The 15,087-nt window shown below is 46.0% G+C and overlaps 1 protein-coding gene across 3 annotated transcripts in view; it reads right to left on the bottom strand.

Annotated features, from left to right (window-relative positions):
* The window catches only part of HDLBP (high density lipoprotein binding protein), a 783,060-nt gene that overhangs the window by 66,772 nt on the left and 701,201 nt on the right, over positions 1-15,087 (bottom strand). For all 3 annotated transcript variants that reach the window (XM_033958794.1, XM_033958796.1, XM_033958795.1), the window contains one exon: positions 11,297-11,434. In XM_033958794.1, coding sequence (XP_033814685.1) covers positions 11,297-11,434 — 138 coding nt within the window. The remainder of the gene's footprint in view (positions 1-11,296; positions 11,435-15,087) is intronic.

Below are 15,087 nucleotides of genomic sequence, written 5' to 3'. Positions count from 1 at the left end.
GACCGTCTAGATAAGCTACCTAAGTATATTTGGACGCATCTGTGGTCAGAATCTTTTGATGTGGAGGGATTTGAAATAAGAGCCCTTTGGAAAGATTGGAGGAATTCATCCACCACTGCAGAGATTGATGAAGTGATGTTACTAATCTCATGTGAGAGTGGGTTGAGAGCTTGAGACCACTAAGATGCCAGGGACTACTGAGGTGTCCTGAGATGGAGCCTTGCAAAGAGGTAACATGGACTGTGGACGCCATGTGACCTAATAGGATCATCATTTGTATGGCTGAGATGGACGGAAGATGATAAACTTGACAGCAAAGTTGAATCAAATCGTCTTGCCTTTGCTGAGGTAGAAATGCCCTGAGTTGAATCGTGTCAAGCAGGGCTCCTATGAATTGAAGAGTCTGAGAGGGTTGAAGTTGAAATTTGGGAAAATTGACTTCAAACCCCAACTACTGAAGAAACAAAATCGTTGACTGTGTTGCGGAGACCATCCCTTGAGGAGAAGCTCGTTTATGAGCCAATTGTCGAGACACTGAAAAACTTTAGAGTCCTTGAGCCTTTAAAGCTGCTGCCACTAGGCACTTGGTGAATATTTGGGGGTGAGAATGCCAAGCTGAAAGGCAGAACATTGTACTGAGAGCGTTGATGGGCTACCTGAAACCTTAGAAATTTTCTGTGGGTAGCATAGCTAATTGTTTTGATCTAAAGAGGGGATTATAGAGTCGCTAAGGACAACATGCAAAACCTTTTTTACTAAGAATTTTATCAAGTCTCTGAGGTCTAGAATTGCTTCTATTCTTTGGTCAGAACAAAGACTAAGCTTTCCTTGGCTTCAGTCATCTAAACCTTCCTTCTCATATCAGAGGCAATATTCTGCTAAACCTTCTGCCCCTCAGCAGAAGAAGCAAAAGCAACAACAGCTTCAAAAATATCAGCCAGCAGCTCCTCAAAAACTGCTCCAGCACTCGAAGAGAGGTGGTGTATGGACAAGTTTGTCCACCCAGTTAGCCCGCTGATGATGAGTGATAAAGAAAAGGTTTCACGTTCAGCAAAAACGGACACCAAGATGGCGACAGTGGAGTCAGGTCCTGCACTACAGCTTACTGCTGAACATATTGAAACTTTATCCGCATCGGTGGTGCGCGCGTTAGATGCTCGTTTTGACCAGTTTTCAGGACAACTTACCATTTTAGAGACTTTGCTAGCTGATACCACGCGGCGTACTGGAGACCTGGAAAATCGGGTTTCCACGGTTGAGGATGCCCATGCTTCTTCCTCTGCTTCGGGACCAAGTGAGAAGGCAAGCGGATAAACTTGATGATCTCAAGAACCGCTCCAGACGAGATAACTTAAGGTTGGTGGGAACTCCCGGAAATGGTGTCTGACTCGGGAGTCCTTTCTCGAGTGCAATCTTGGCTTCGGAAGGAATTTACGCTACCTGAGGGTATGGGACTGCTGACATTGGGAAGAGCGCATCGTTTGGGTAAACCGTGTGAAGATCGTACCAGAGCCCGGGTGGTCATCCTGAAGATTCATCATTATGCTCATAAGGCTGAACTAATGCGCCAGTATAAACAGCGGCGGAATACTTTAACATTTGAAGGGGAACCAATTCGGCTTTTCCAGGACTATTCTCCTTCTCTTCAGGAGCGTCGAAGGCTTTTTTCTCCCCTGTGCACTTTGCACTCGCAGCTAAAAAACATCGTTTTATGCTGTTATACCCGGCACTCTTAAAGATCTGGACGGGTGACGGGTGGAGGACATATGACTCTGTTCAATTGGCTCAGGCCTTTGTGGATTCTTTATTTGCTGAACTGAGCACCTCGGCTGCATCGTGACACTGAACTGCTGAGCAATTGGGGTTCTTTAGTGCCTGTTTGTTACTTTACTGGGGCTTGCTCCTGGAAATTCACTCTTGTTCCTTTTGTGAGTGGGTTGAGTCGGGACCCTTTATTTGGTTGTATGGGATGGTATGCTTGTGTGTTTGCTGAGGGTTTTTTTGGGAGAGCTGCTAGGTAGCTGAGTATTCATAGTGTGTGGAGTGTGTGGTGGATCCGGAGTGATCTTTTCTTCATTTTTCCCTGGACTGGGTGAGACGGGTCTACTTAGGCCTTGGGCTCTTTTTGTGACACTTCTTGTGTGGTGTGCGATCTGTCCCACTGTGTTGCTCTTTCACCTTGCATTTTTAGTTTGTTCTTTTATCCGGAGGCCTTTTTAGTTCTCCAAACCTTCTTTGTTAGTTTTGGCATGTTGCTCTGTACGGGTGTGTTGCTGTTGCAGAACTTTTCTCATTGTGTCTCTTTTCGTCTCCTGGTGTTGAGGGCTGGGTGACTGGTGTATTTGTGCTTTTTAGAACTTGTAGCTATTTTTTCCACCTCTCTTGGGTGCTTTTTGGCTGGGTGGGGGAGGGTCTGGGGCCTTGTTCACATTGAAGTGTGTCTCCCTTGATCTGCTCTGCCTTGGTAGGGTGGATCGAGTTTTTGAGCAAGGGTTTTTTTGGGGGGATGATGGGTTGTAAGGGTTTGGGGATTGGGTTGTGGTGGGAGGATTTTTGGGTGGGCGGGAGTTGGATTTGTGGGAAGGGAGGGATGGGGTTGGGCCGGGTTGGGTTGGTGGGGGGTCCTCCTTCAGACTGTTCATTTTGTTTATTTCGATTTTGCATTATTCATGCTTTTTCTTTCAGGTTATGCTGGTGGTGTGGGATCGATGCTCTGGGGGGTGGCTGGGCCCCTGGGGTAGTTCACATTCCTTTCTTTTGTCTTTTCTACTACACTTCCCTCCTGACTTTCTGACCTGAGTACCCCTTTTAGATTAACCTCTTGGAATGTGGGGGGCATTACATCTCCGATAAAGCGGTCCAAAATATTAGCAGCTTTACAGCGTACCGATCAGATATTGCTTGTTTACAGGAAACCCGCCTGACTGACTCGGAACATCTTAAATTGAACCGATCTTGGGTGGGTGGGGTCTATTTTGCTTCCTCTCAGGGCTGCCATGGTGGGGTAGCTGTATTGGTCCGTAAAGCTTCGCCTCTTGGAGTACAAGTTCTTGACAAGGCTAGCGATGGGAGATCCTTGCTCTTGCGCCTCACTTTGCGTGCCCGATCTTATCTTTTGCTTGTGGCTTATGGTGCTCGTAACAAGCGTATCAATCAGGGAATTATTAATCTAGAACGGGCTTTACGTGTGGCTAAGCGGTCTTTTCACTTGCATCCTTCACGGGAGACCCGAGAATGCTATCTATCTACCCAGGAGGCTTTAAATTTGCTACGTCATTCTCGTTCCCAACAGTGGCTGGCTTTTCATAAACACTGCTTTCAACGGTTTGGCAACAAACCAGGGCGTCTCATGGCCCGCTTAGTTAAAGCTGAGACTGATAGAAAACGGATCTTGTCTCTTCGGACCTCGAGTGGGGGGGGGGGGGGGGGGGTGGCGACCACAACGGCTGATATCTCCAGAGTGCTTTTGGACTTTTTTGGCCAGTTATATGCTGCTCCCGATGATGTTTTCCCGGACTTATTGATGGACTATCTTCAGTCTTCCTCGCCTGTCGGAAGACGTAGTGTCTTCTCTTAACAGCCCTTTTCGTGCGGCTGAATTAGAATCTGCTATTAAAGCTCTCCATTCAGATAGAGTCTCTGGTCCGGCTGGCTTTTCGGGTGACTTTTACCGCCTTCTCTCTCCTCATCTTTATGGCCCTTTGCTGGCTTATTTTAACGCTGCTGTCAATCAGGGCTCTTTCCCGCGTTATGCCAATGAGGCCCTCATCACTTTGTTGTTGAAGCCTGGCAAGGAGGCTGACTCCCTGGGATCCTATCGTCCTATCTCCTTGATCAACGTGGATCCCAAGCTTTTTGCCCGTATGTTAGCTGATCGTCTTGCTCCACATCTTCCTGAGCTTATTCATGAGGATCAAGTCGGGTTTGTCCGGGGGCGTCAATTCGTCTGTAATGTCCGTAAAGTTCTCTTTGCACTTGCCCATTGTCAATCACATCAGATTCCGGCTCTGTTTGTCAGTCTTGATGCTTCTAAGATAGTGTCCATTGGTCTCTCTTGTTTCGTACCCTTTAATATGTTGGGTTGGGGGGTTTCTACCTTGATGCTCTTCGCTCCTCGTCAACGGAACCCACACAGATTCTTTCCCTATTCTTCGTGGCACCTGGCAGGGTTGCCCTCTTTCCCCCTTGTTGTTTCTCCTCTCTTTGGAACCTTTGCTGTGTACTCTTCGAGGATTTGCGGAAGTGCGGGGCCTTTGCATTGCCGTGTTATTGATTCTCACTAGGCCTGAAGATTCTTTACCGACAGCGTTGGATCTTATTTCCGAATTTGGCTTTTATTCTGGTCTGTCTCTTAATCTGGATAAGTCCTTGGCCTTACCATTCCCACCCGAGCTGCGTTCCCGGTGGAGGGGTGCATTTCCTCTTTGTTGGGTGGACTCTACCTTGAAATACTTGGGGGTCTTTATTCCTCAGGACTTATCTCATTTGTATCGCTTGAATGTGGAACCGCTGTTCCAGGCCCTTCAGAACAAATTACAGCTATGGGGAGGTCTACCCTTTTCGCTCTTGGGTCGGGTGCATCTTTACAACATGCTTATTGTTCCCTGTTGGCTATATGTCTTTCAGGTCCTTCCTCTTTATTTGTCTTCTCGAGATGAGAGACGACTGGTACGTTTGGTTCAGAGATTTCTTTGGTCAGGGAAGCGGCCTCGTCTGCCTTATAAGAGGGCTGCGGCTCCGTGGTACAGGGGCGGACTGGGTTTAATGAACCTTCGTTACTTGACTGTTGGTTGTGGTATGCATCACATTAATGACCTTTTTAGGGGTACTTTGGCATTCACTAACACTTCTTTGGAACTTTTTTGTTTTCGCTCTACTCACTTTAGTGCTTATTTTCATTCTCTTTTTTTTCTTGAGTCCGAACCTCTCTCTGCGAAAGTGCTCCACTGTCCCTTGAGGAAGGGTTGGCGCTGGGTCTGTAAATTCCATGCTCCTTCTGCTTCTGTAACTCCCTTTCTGCCTATCTGCTTTAGTAGCTCCTTTCTGCCGGGGATAGATGGGCCGAGTTTTGCTCGGTGGGAAACAAGGGGGATTCACTATGTTTTTCACTTGGTTGATGATGATGGCAAAATAAAGCATTTTGCACTGTTGCAAGAGGAGTTTGGTCTCCCCCCCTGATTATTTTGCTTATATGCAACTTCATCATTATGTCTCTTCTTTACCCTCCAGTTCTTTGACTGCCTCTTGTCACGAGTTGCTCTCCACGGCTTTCACCATTGGTTCTCAACTTCCAGTCCCACTTAAATTCCATCATCGCCATTTGAAGGATGAGTCCCCCTTGTTTGATCATTCCCATTTACGGGAGGCCTGGGCTTGTGACCTTGCTGTAGATTTCCCGGATGATGTGCTCTCACAGGCTGTCCATAGGTTGCCAGCCTTTCGAAAGTATACCACCTTTTGGGAACAACACTATAAGTTAGTTTTCCACTTGTACATCTCTCCAAAGAGGGCATATTTATCCCTGAAACTGCAGCTTGTCTTAGATGCCAGCTCCTGAAGCGGGCTTGGGACACATGTTTTGGACTTGCCCAGATATTCAAGCCTTTTGGAATGCTGTTTTTGTCTTTGTGGAGCGCATCTGGAAAATTACCATTCGCCGCTCCCCTTTGTTCTTGTTTGGAACTGTTCCTCACTACTTCCCTCGTGTGCGGGGAGCTGCAGCTTTCCTTAAATGGACTGTCTTGGTGGCCCTGAAATGTATTTTGCTGCGCTAGCTTGAAGATACTGCTCCCGATTACTCTCTTTGGCGATGTCCGATGATTACCCTTTTGATGTGGGAACGGAGAGATGTGTTGGACCTTTCTTCTCTCCCAGGCTGGGTCTTTCAACGCACTTGGGAACCATTCTGGACAACTATGACCCCGCTGGCCCGAAGCCGCTTGCTGAATTGTTGACTCTTTGTATTTTGTTTTCCTTTGTTCCACCTGGTTTGCCTGACCTTTGTATAATTTTCTCTGGATGAGATGTTCTTGGAAGGAGGACCCTGGGGGGGGGGTTATTTATTTTGGGGTGGGTTGTATTGGGATAGAGGGGGCCTTCTTTTCTGCAGGGACGGGTTTTGTTATCCAAAATGCTGAGCTTGCTAATACTTGATTTGTTACTTGTTTGATGGTTTTGTTGAGCTCAATAAAATATATTTGAATAAAAAAACATTTCTGCCCCGTCTCCATGAGCTCAGTTCCCGCAAACCATCTGCACAAGCCTCAGTTATGATTTTATACTGAACATATTTTATTAAAGTATAAAAAGAAACAAAATTCTGTACCATTGTCATTTTATAAACACAAATAATAGAGCTAGGGTCAACAAAACCCCCGTCTTCCCTCCTCTTCACATATATCCCCCTCTACTATCAAGAAAACTGAATAAGTCAAATTATTACAGAATGCTACACAGAAATATCATGCTAACAGAATACCGCAGTCACACATGACAGGAATAGTATTAGGGGAGTGCAACTAGGGCAACTGCCCCCTGGTCAGAGAGCCAGCTGGAAGCTAAAGAAGCACTGCCTGGACTTTGCAGTCCCCAGTTTTGCTAATACCAGCTCTAGCAGGATATGTATTTGAAATCTGATATATTCTAATCACAAAATGGAAATAAAATTTTTTTTTCTACCTTTTGTCATCTCTGGTTTCTACTTTTATCTTCTTTTCACTCTCTTCCTTTCAGCGTTTGCCCTCTCTGCCTCTTCAATCCAGCATCTGCCCCTTCCATCCACTATCTGCCCTCTCCCCTTCCATATGGTATCTGCCTTTTTTCTATGCCCCTCTCCCCTTTCCATCCACAGCCTGCGTCCCCTCTCTCCTTTTTACATGATTCATTCCAGCTTCACTGCTCTCTTCATTTTTATCTCTCCTACACCAGATCTAGCATTTTTGTCCCTCTCTCCTTATTTCTCTGATGACCCCCTTTTCAGAATAAATATCTCTCTTTCTCATTCCTCAGTCTCTCTCCCCTTTCACTCATCTGATCTCTCCATTTCACCCCGACTCCTTCCCCTCCTGTAATCTCCTTGCTGTTGCCGTCCTTTTTTCCTCCTCCCCTGTCCAGCAGTAACTTTCTTCCCTTCCCCCCCTCCCAGCAGCATTTCTCTTTCTCTCTCCTTCCAGGTCCAGTAGCAGCTCTCCCTTTATTTCCCCTTGTCCAGCAGCTTCCCAGCCTCCAACAGTGGCTTCCTCCCCTTCCCTCCACTCCCCTCCCAACAGCTATCAGTACTTGCCTGCAGCAGCGAAGCGATTCACTTAGGCAGCCTTGGGTCCTTTGATGGGTCACGCCGGCCTCTGAGGAAAGAGGAAGTTGCATCATCAGAGGCGGGCCATGACTCGGCAAAAGCCCCAAGGCTGCCGAAGTGAATTGCTGCACTGGCAAGTACCGAGAGCTATTGTTGAAGGCTCCCCATGATTTCGCCAGCCCTACCGCGGACCAGCAGGAAATTTCAGCACGATCTCGCCAGCCCTGTGCAGACCGATAGGAATTTTCTGCGGACCGGCAGTTGAAGAACACTGCTTTAGATGACAACTCGGAAATCATCATAAGCTAACCTCACTAAGTACTTTCAAGTTTGGGAAAGAGTGCAAAAGATGTGACGTTCCTGAAGATGTGCAGGAATATATTTGTCAAAGGTGGGTAAATTTTCGTACCAGATGCTTAAGATAACATGACATGTAGAAATTATAATTAAGGACTCTGTTCGCCATCATATCATTTTGGTAAAGGCAACGTCCAAATTTCTCCATAGTCCAGCCTTCTCGCCCTGGTGGTGCCGTGGTACAGACCCTTTTTTCAAGGTTGATTCTACAAGTAATGACTGATGCTGAAGCTGTGGTTTATCAAACCCTGGAAAAGAAATGATTCTTTAAATGGAACCAAGTTTTCTTGGAACTACCTTGACCGTTAAAGAGTTTCCCAATTCTTGAGGAGAGTCTCCTTGAGAATGCCATGCAGAGGTAATTTGAGGAGCTTTTTGGGAGATTCATCGTATTCCAAAGCTTCTAGGTATTAAGTACTGAAGACAGAGTCAGCTTCCAGTCTGACAGGCTAGTCTTTGCTTGTCTAATATATTTAGTAAAAGACAATCTTTCTGTAGATCGGCGTTTTCTGTGGAGACGGTTCCGAAGGGGTGTCATAAGCCTCAGTTGCAGAACCAGTGAGGTCACCTTCTGATTCAGAATGTAAATCAGAATCATATAGAAGCTTTTGAGAAGTTGTGCATTGAGGAGATTGATGCTTACGACATCTTCAGTACTGATCCAAGGAAGATGAGGAGGATCAGTCAACAGCTCTTTTGAGTTTTGAAGTACACGATGAAGATCGATGCTTCCTTAACCTCGAGTGCTGAGTAGAAGGACGCTATCTATGTCATGAAGCAGTGGATCGATGCACTAATAGAGAGCTGGACCTTCGATGCGATAATGTCGGGGAGTAGAATGTCGAGCCAAGGATCGATGATGTCTCGGTGAAGACCATGTCAACATTCTAAGGTAGAGCTGACTGTGGTACCGTGGGGCCTCGTGGTGCTATGCTCAGACTGAGCCGGTACTGAGGGAGTCGATGCAAGCATTGGCACTCTGTGAAGTTTGAAAAGATCACTGAGCTCCTTCTGGAAGAACTCGAGCTTCTCCCTAAATGAAAGCACTGGTACTATTGGCTTATTTGCCGGTACCAACGGTGCAGCAGCTTACCTCTGAGTTCAAGTTTCAAGTTTATTGATTTTTAATATCCCAATCATAAAACAAATATCTGACCGGTTAACAATAAAAAATTTAAAATAGGAGAGTAAGAACTAGTTATTGGTGTATTAGAAAAATTAGAGAAAACATATTAGACATATACTGACAAACATGACCGTGAGGATGAATGGGAAAGAAGGAGAAAGTTACATAATATTAGAAGAAATGAGATAGAGGGAAGGGATAGGACATGAAGGATAAGGGTGCATGGTATAAAAGATATGCGCTGAAATAAAGGAGAGCTTTTAGGAAAAAGATAAGTAAATAAATAGATAAAGAAAAGATTAGGATTTTTCAAAGGCATCCTGAAATAGGAAAGTTTTAAGATTAGTTTTAAATTTTGGTAAATGAATTTCATCCCGGAGAAATTGAGGGAGAGAATTCCATAATGTGGGGGCTGTTATAGCAAAATTAGTTTTCCTTGTATAGTAGGATTCTTTTAAAGAAGGAATGAAAAGGAGTTTTTGGTCGGTAGATCGTAAGGAACGGGGAGAACTTTGAGGTATTAATAATTTGTCGAGAAATAAGGGCAAGTGGGAAAGTTTAATTTTAAAAGAGAGCAGTATGATTTTATATATTATACGGTGTGTGACTGGGAGCCAATGAGCCTCTTTGAGAAGCGGGGTGACGTGTTCGAACTTACCTATTTTGTAAATGAGTTTGATTGCGGTATTTTGTACGAGTTGCAAGCAGCGAAGTTCTTTTTGGGGTAGTCCATTTAATAGTGAATTGCAGTAATCTAAGTGAGAGATAACTCTGAGAGAGTGACCTTGATGAGGATGCACACCTCAAAGGAGAGAAAAGCTGCAATAGTGGTGAATGTTGATGTTGCATTTTGGTCTGCATCAAGGGACTCGATGCTGTTGTGACCTGCGACGCTGGTTGGGAAGCAGAAGGCTTCTTAGCTGGCTTCCCCGATGGCGCAAGATCTCCCAATACCAATGCTGAAGCAGGAGTCTTCGATGTCAATGGCTGTGCCGAATAACTTCTGCTGAAGATGGGCTTTGATAGACCGCTTCTGTAAGGTGGAACACCGGGCACAAGTCTCCACCTAGTACTCAGGGCCTAAACACTGTAAACACTAACTAAATGGGTCAGTGATAGAAATAGGCCGCTAACACCTAAAGCACTCTTTAAAGCCTGTTAACTATTTCGACATGGACAGAAAAATGGCGTAAGCAAAATTAAACTCAATTTTGGCAAGAGGGAAAGCCCCGAAGGCTGAAGCCAATGAGAAAAGAAAAAATTTAGTTTTATTTTCTACAGATTAAAAAAAAAAAAAAAAAATAAACAAAAGAAAAAAAGACTAGTCAAAAAAAAAAAAAAAAAAAAAAGCAAAGCAGGAAGGCAACACAGACTGATTAAGTTCAATCAGAAAAGTACTTTGCTCCATGGAAAATGAAGAACCGAGGAACCGTGAGCCTATGCTGGGCGGAAAGGCACTCGCGCAGTTTCTAAAAATAAAGTGGTGATACACTTTTAATACTATCCGTATCATGCTCAATGGATGGCATCACCCACATGTGAGAATTTGCTGCCTGCTTGTCCTGTGATAAAGAGGCATTATAACATTCTCAGTCTTGTTAACCATCCCTTTTAAAATTCCTAGCATCTTGTTTGCTTTTTTGGCTGCCGCCACACATTACATAGAAGGTTTCATCTTATCATCTATACCACCACCTAGATTCATTCCTTAGGCACTAACCCCCAAGGTGGACCCTAGCATCCAGTAACTGTGATTTGGGTTATTCTTCCCAATGTGCATCACTTTGCATTTGTCCACATTAAATTTCATCTGCCACTTGGATGCCCAGTCTTCCAATTTCCTAGTGTCATCTACAAAACTAATCACCTCATTCGTTATTCCAATTTCCAGATCATTTATAAACAAGTTAAACAGCACCAGTCGCAGTACAGATCCCTGCGGCATTCCACTGTTTATTCTCCTCCATTGTGAAAAATTACCATTTAACCCTACCCTCTGTTTTCTATTTGATAACCAATTCCTAATCCACAACTGAACTTTGCCATCTATCTCATGACACTCTAATTTTCTCATGAGGAACTATGTCAAAGCTTTCTGAAAATCTAGATACACTACATCAACCAGCTCACCTTTATCCACATGTTTATTCATACCTTCAAAGAAGTCAAGCAAATCTCTCTTGGCTCAACCCATGCTGACTGTCTCATTAAATCATGTTTGTCTACATGTTCCACAATTTTATTTTTAATAATTGTTTCCACCATTTTTTCCCGGCACTGATGTCAGGCTTAACTGTCTGTAATTTCCTGGATCTCCCTAGGAACCCTTTTAAAAAAACTGGCATAACATTGCTCACACTCGAAGTTTAGGTTAGGATACATGCTAAAGTGAAAGTGAGTGACAGTAAATGTGTTGGGGTGCACAAAGTAATGCTGAAAATGCTCTCAGTTGAAGATATAGGACTTGGTTTCTGACAGGAAAATGCTGATTTAAGATACTTCACTTTTGGCTTCCTTACCTTTTCACTATTGCTGCCTGCAGCCCAAGGAGCATCCCGTACCACAAAACCCTTGGAGGGTGGTGGCTTTGACTTGTCAGACCCAGAGATGGGCTTCATATATGCTTGCATAGCTTCATTCTCCACAACATCTGACATCTGGGGGAGAGGGGAAGAGAAAAACACACCGAAACAAATGGTAAAAATAAAAGATTGGATAAACTGTTCAGTGAACTTCCAGACAAGACAGATTGTACAAGAAATTAGCTGCCTTGACTTAGAAATAATAAAATTAGCTGGTTTACTGGCTATGTACAGTCAGTTTCTTGTTCTGTCTAAATCAGTGTCTCATAAACTTTCTGGCCTGTGGCACACTAAATCCAGTGCTTCAGCCGGAAGACACCCGGAAGTGCACAGACGTCGATGCCTGCACATGCACGGAGGCCCATCTGGCCGAGACCCACATTAGTGAAGGGATCCGGGAGGTGCGGGGAGAGGAGGAGAGATGCCAGCCAGGACGAGAGTCAACTGTGTCAGATGACTTCCTACAGGACATGCCTCTCACCACAAGAGGCACGTCCTGTAGACAGTCAGCCGACACAGATGACTCTCCGTCTCGCCAGTGTTGCGGCACACCTGAAATCTCAGGGGGCAAACAGTTTGCGATACACTGATCTAAATCATGTTATTCCCCAATTGTGTGCACGTACATATACAGTACTGTAGATGCACCTCACAATAGCTTGTAGCAAGGGGTTCTTTTTTAAATTATTTACTGTGCAAGAATAGCCTAGCAAATAGAGAAACAAGCAGAGAACCAGTGAAGCAAGAGTTTGTTATCTTGCTTCTCCTACTGGTGACCTTAGGCAAGTCATTATTACCTCAGGTACAGATTGTAAGTACTTGGGACAGGAAACTACCATTGTAAGAAACAGAATGAAAGATTAGGTTTCTTACCTCTGCTAATCTTCTTTCTTGTAAATCTTCTCTGGAGGCTGAACTCTTGGGTTGTGCATCTATTCTAGCCTTGGCTGCAGAACTTAGAAATAAAACCAATCTCCTCTGCGATGTCACCTGTGCAGACACTTCCCTTAAAGATCAGTAGGTAGCAAAGCCAGGACTATCTAATACAAACATGAAACCCAAGCAAAATGAGAGGGGTGTGCAGGGACTCCCCGCTACAAATCAATGCTGCTCATGATAACCAAATACATAATCAACAAACGCCAAAAAAGGCCAAGTTAGCATAATAAGAAATTGTAACATTTCACACCTGCAAAACTGAGGAACAGGTCACTAAAGACGACCCAGCCTAAACAGCAGAAGGGCACCACCCCGGGACCCTTATAACCCCAGAAGCTTACATTAAAGGACACTTACAGAAATTTTTGTGAGGCTCATCAAAGAGAGAAAGCCAACTTACCAGTTACTGGCAGGCGACCTGTGAACTGGACAAAACAGATGGGTGGGAGTTCAGCCTCCGGAGAAGATTTACAAGAAAGAAGATTAGCAGAGGTAAGAAACCTAATCTTTCATTCTTGTACAATTCCTCTGGAGAATGAACTCTCGGGACGTATCAAAGCAGTCCCAAATCTCAGGGGAGCCCGATGAGCCCACCACCAGAACAAAAGAGCCAAAGGCCGTAGCACCCTTAGCTGTCACATCAAGCCGACAAAACCTGGAAAAGTATGAAGGGAAGTCTACATGGCCGCCTGACAAATCTCAGGTGAGACCGCATAAGATTCAGTCCATGAGGGAGCAATTCCTCCAGTAGAGAGCACCTTCACTCCAAGGGGAGGCTTCTTCGCCGCCACCACAGAGGCCACGGAAATGGCCGCACGTATCCAATGCGAGATGGTAGTCTCGGAAGCAGGCCCTCCAGGACAAACAGATGGTCCAACAGACGAAGTCGTTAGTAGCATTTAGGTATCTCAAAAGGAGTCGCCGCACATCCAGAGACTGCAAAACACGGTTCTTAAGACTTGGAACCAGACAGAACAAAAGTGGGCAGCTGAACTACCTGGTTGATGTGGACTGCGGAAACCACGTACAGAAGAAAAGATGACACAGTCCTCAAAACAACCGCAGACTCCGTGATGCGGAGAAAAGGATCCTTGCATGATAGAGCCTGAAGCTCCAACTGACCCTGTGCAGAAGTGACGTTAACATCTCTCAAGAGAAATCCCATCCAGGGGTTCATAGATCAGATGAGCCAGCGAGTGGAAAACCAGATTCAGTTCTCATGGAGGACACAGCAGTCTCAAGGGAGGCTGCAGCCTCCCTCCCCCCCCTTAAGAAGCATACATCTGGGGGAGATGCCAGAGAACCCCCAAAAGGAGAGGGACCCGAACACAATAGTCCCACAAAGGGGACACAGATGAAGGAATCGCCAGACCCTTCCTGAGGCCAGGTCACAGGAAGGCCAGAACATGCACTACCAATGGGGCCAAAGGATCCATGCTAACTCCTGCACATCAAGCTGGAAAGCACCTCTAGGCCTTCGCAGAGGCCAACCCCATTGAATTCCTGTCACCGTGAAGAAGCGTGGTGATGATAGCAGAAGAGAAGCCCCTAGCCCTCAAGGCCGTGCGTACAGTGCCAGGCCGCAAGTCCAAAGCTGTCCGGAACTTGAAGGGCTATTGGGCCCTGCGTGAGCAATCTCTGATGGTAAGGAAGACGCAGACCCCTCACGGAGCTCAACTGCATCAGGTCTGCATACCAAGGACGGCTGAGACAGTTCAGGGCCACTAGAACACCAGACCTGTGTGAGATGCCAACCAACGCAGAATTCAACGGGCCACGGGGAAAAGCCATACAGAAGCTCCCCTTCTGTCTACAGTTGAAACAGAGCACCGAGCCCTGCTCTACCGACCTCTTGTTGGCGGCTAAAGAACCTGTTCGCCTTCTGGTTCCCCGAGGACGCTATCAGATCAAAGGCAGGGCGACCCCACCGACAAATTATGGCTTTGAACGCTAGCCCGGACAGGGACCGTTTTCCCGGATCCAGAATCTGACAACTGAGGCAGTCTACCAGCACACTGGCCACTCCTGACACATGAGCTGAAGACAAGGCCATCAGATGCTTCTCCGCCTAGGCAACAAGCATCCGAGCCTCCAGGCTCAGCTCATGCCTCCCTGACAGTTGATATAGGCAACTGCCGTCACAATGTCTGAGAACACGTGAAGATTACCTGAAATCACAGAGCCAGACAGATCGTACACATCTCTAGCCGATTGATCAACCATCCGCTCTCCAATGCAGTCCATCAACACTGGACCAGAACCGACTGGCAAACTGCTCCCCAGCTGGAAAGACTCACATCCGTTGCCAGGAACACCCAGTCCAAGACATGCAGAGGGAGCACTCTGTACAGAGTAACCAGATACACCCACCGCACCATATAGCTGTGTGCTGTCGCCAACCATGGCAACTACACCCCCAGCGCATCCTGCTGAGGATTCCCTGAAACCGAAGGGACAACTGAAGAAGATGGATGTGAGCTCTTGCCCACAGATCACAACTATAGTCGTCACCATGAGACCCAATACCTGAAGACACTGTCAGGCCGTCGAGGCTGGAGCTGCTAACATGTCCTGAACTGCACTCCAAAGCTTCAGCTTCCTGGATTCCATCAGAAACACTTGGTTCCTGTCTGTATGTAACCCACGTACTCCATGTCCTACATCAACTCGAGGTGACTCGTCTTGAGATGGGTCATCCAGCCCAGAATGTCCAGCAATCACTGCTTGGCAAACCACCAAGCGGCCTTCCTCCAAAGAGGGAGCTCTGATCAGCGAGTGCAGATGGGCAG

Source organism: Geotrypetes seraphini, chromosome 9 (genome assembly GCF_902459505.1).
Source record: "Geotrypetes seraphini chromosome 9, aGeoSer1.1, whole genome shotgun sequence".
NCBI classification, from domain to species: domain Eukaryota; kingdom Metazoa; phylum Chordata; class Amphibia; order Gymnophiona; family Dermophiidae; genus Geotrypetes; species Geotrypetes seraphini.
This window is presented reverse-complemented; position numbering and strand designations above follow the sequence as displayed.